Below are 1,574 nucleotides of genomic sequence, written 5' to 3'. Positions count from 1 at the left end.
CGAGTTCTGAGCAGTCCATTATTCGTTAGGATGTCTTCAGGGGTTTCTTTTAAGAATTTTTATTTGATTAAAGTTAAGCTAATGGAAACAATTTCTATTTGCTTATTTTTAATTATTTTTTTCATTGTTACGAATCAACTTGAGACATGGAGTTGAAGTTAGATTGAAGAACAACGTTTGACTCTAATATTTCTGAAAGTGCCACTGTTAAGGAAGATAAGAAATGTTCGAGTATAATTCGAAGGTACGCTTCAAAAATTCAATTTATATGTAAATTAAATGTAAACATGGTAAATGTTTCATGCGGATAATATTTGTTTTATCTGCACGGCATAATGCCACACAAATGAAGTGTACACTATTAATCTAAAATCAATAACCACTGTCTGTTATTCGGGATAGTGTGTCGAAGAAATGGTAATTTGTCCCTTATATAAGTCGTTACGTGTACGTGAAATATACAGTTGTCCATCAGTTAAGTGTTATAACGCATGTCTTTTCCAAAACTCAATTCTGACTCGATATGAGACGTAAGTAGAGAGAACTTAAGGTAGCTTTTTCGAGACCCGTCTTGAAAAAAATTTTTAAACGTGCCCAATTAGCCATTCCATTATACATGTTGTTAATTTTTTATATTCACAAGTCTTACGTAATATGGTACAAGGAAAATCGTATTTCTAGTTGATCTATATGGATTCGAAAAAAATAAGAGTCAACAAGACTTCTATATTTCAGATGTACGTTTAGTGGGCATTGTTGCCGTGATAACAGAGGCAATTGTGTTGATCTGTGGAAAAGTTATAGTTCCACTTGATATAACTGTGGAAGATGGAAATGACACGATTCAGTTGGGTGACAAATCGGATTATAACAATACCAATAACTGCGATATGGGAATAAATATGTCAATTACATGCCCAACGAATAACGGCAAGGATACGAAATGGTGCTTAAACATAGAGGTGTCGTTTTGTGGTTGGCCATGGAGTTTCACAACATCTAATACTTCCTCACTGACGATTGAGACTTCCACAGAATCTACAGCACCAGGATCACCGGAGCTAAGAGACGCTGAGTGTCCAGCAAACGGACAAGTAAAAGTGGCGCATGAAAGTGACTGTGCAAAGTATTATGACTGCAATGAGGGACAGAAATCTGGCCCTCATTCTTGTCCAACAGGATTCTACTTCAATCCACTAGTAAAAGCTTGCGACCTTAAAAAAAATGTAAATTGTACAATAACAATTCCGACTTCGTCTTCAACAATCACGGAACCATCAACGTCGACGAGAACTACTACGAAACCATCGACGTCAACGAGTACTACAGACCCCTCGACGTCATCGCCAACGACTACAGGATCTTCAACTAAATCTTCAACAACCACACAACCTTCAACGTCGCCATCAACAACCACAGAACCGCCGACGTCACCGCCAACAACCCCAGAACCTTCAACGTCGCCATCAACAACCACGGAACCTTCAACATCGCCATCAACAACCACAGAACCATCGACATCAACGACAACAACCACAGAACCATCGTCAACAACCACAGAACCATCGTCAACA

The 1,574-nt window shown here is 38.4% G+C and overlaps 1 protein-coding gene across 1 annotated transcript in view; it reads left to right on the top strand.

The window, feature by feature from the left end:
- The first annotated feature begins 523 nt into the window (after positions 1-523).
- LOC128875505 (mucin-2-like) overlaps positions 524-1,574 on the top strand; it is a 2,731-nt gene continuing 1,680 nt past the window's right edge. The window contains exons 1-2 of the mRNA XM_054121139.1: positions 524-530; positions 736-1,574. The exon at positions 736-1,574 is cut by the window's right edge and continues 236 nt beyond it. Of these exons, the coding sequence (XP_053977114.1) occupies positions 524-530; positions 736-1,574 (846 nt within the window). The remainder of the gene's footprint in view (positions 531-735) is intronic.

The sequence above is a fragment of the Hylaeus volcanicus genome, chromosome 4 (assembly GCF_026283585.1).
Source record: "Hylaeus volcanicus isolate JK05 chromosome 4, UHH_iyHylVolc1.0_haploid, whole genome shotgun sequence".
Taxonomy (NCBI): domain Eukaryota; kingdom Metazoa; phylum Arthropoda; class Insecta; order Hymenoptera; family Colletidae; genus Hylaeus; species Hylaeus volcanicus.
The sequence above is the reverse complement of the archived record's forward strand: the minus strand, read 5'-3'. Positions and strand labels throughout refer to the sequence as shown.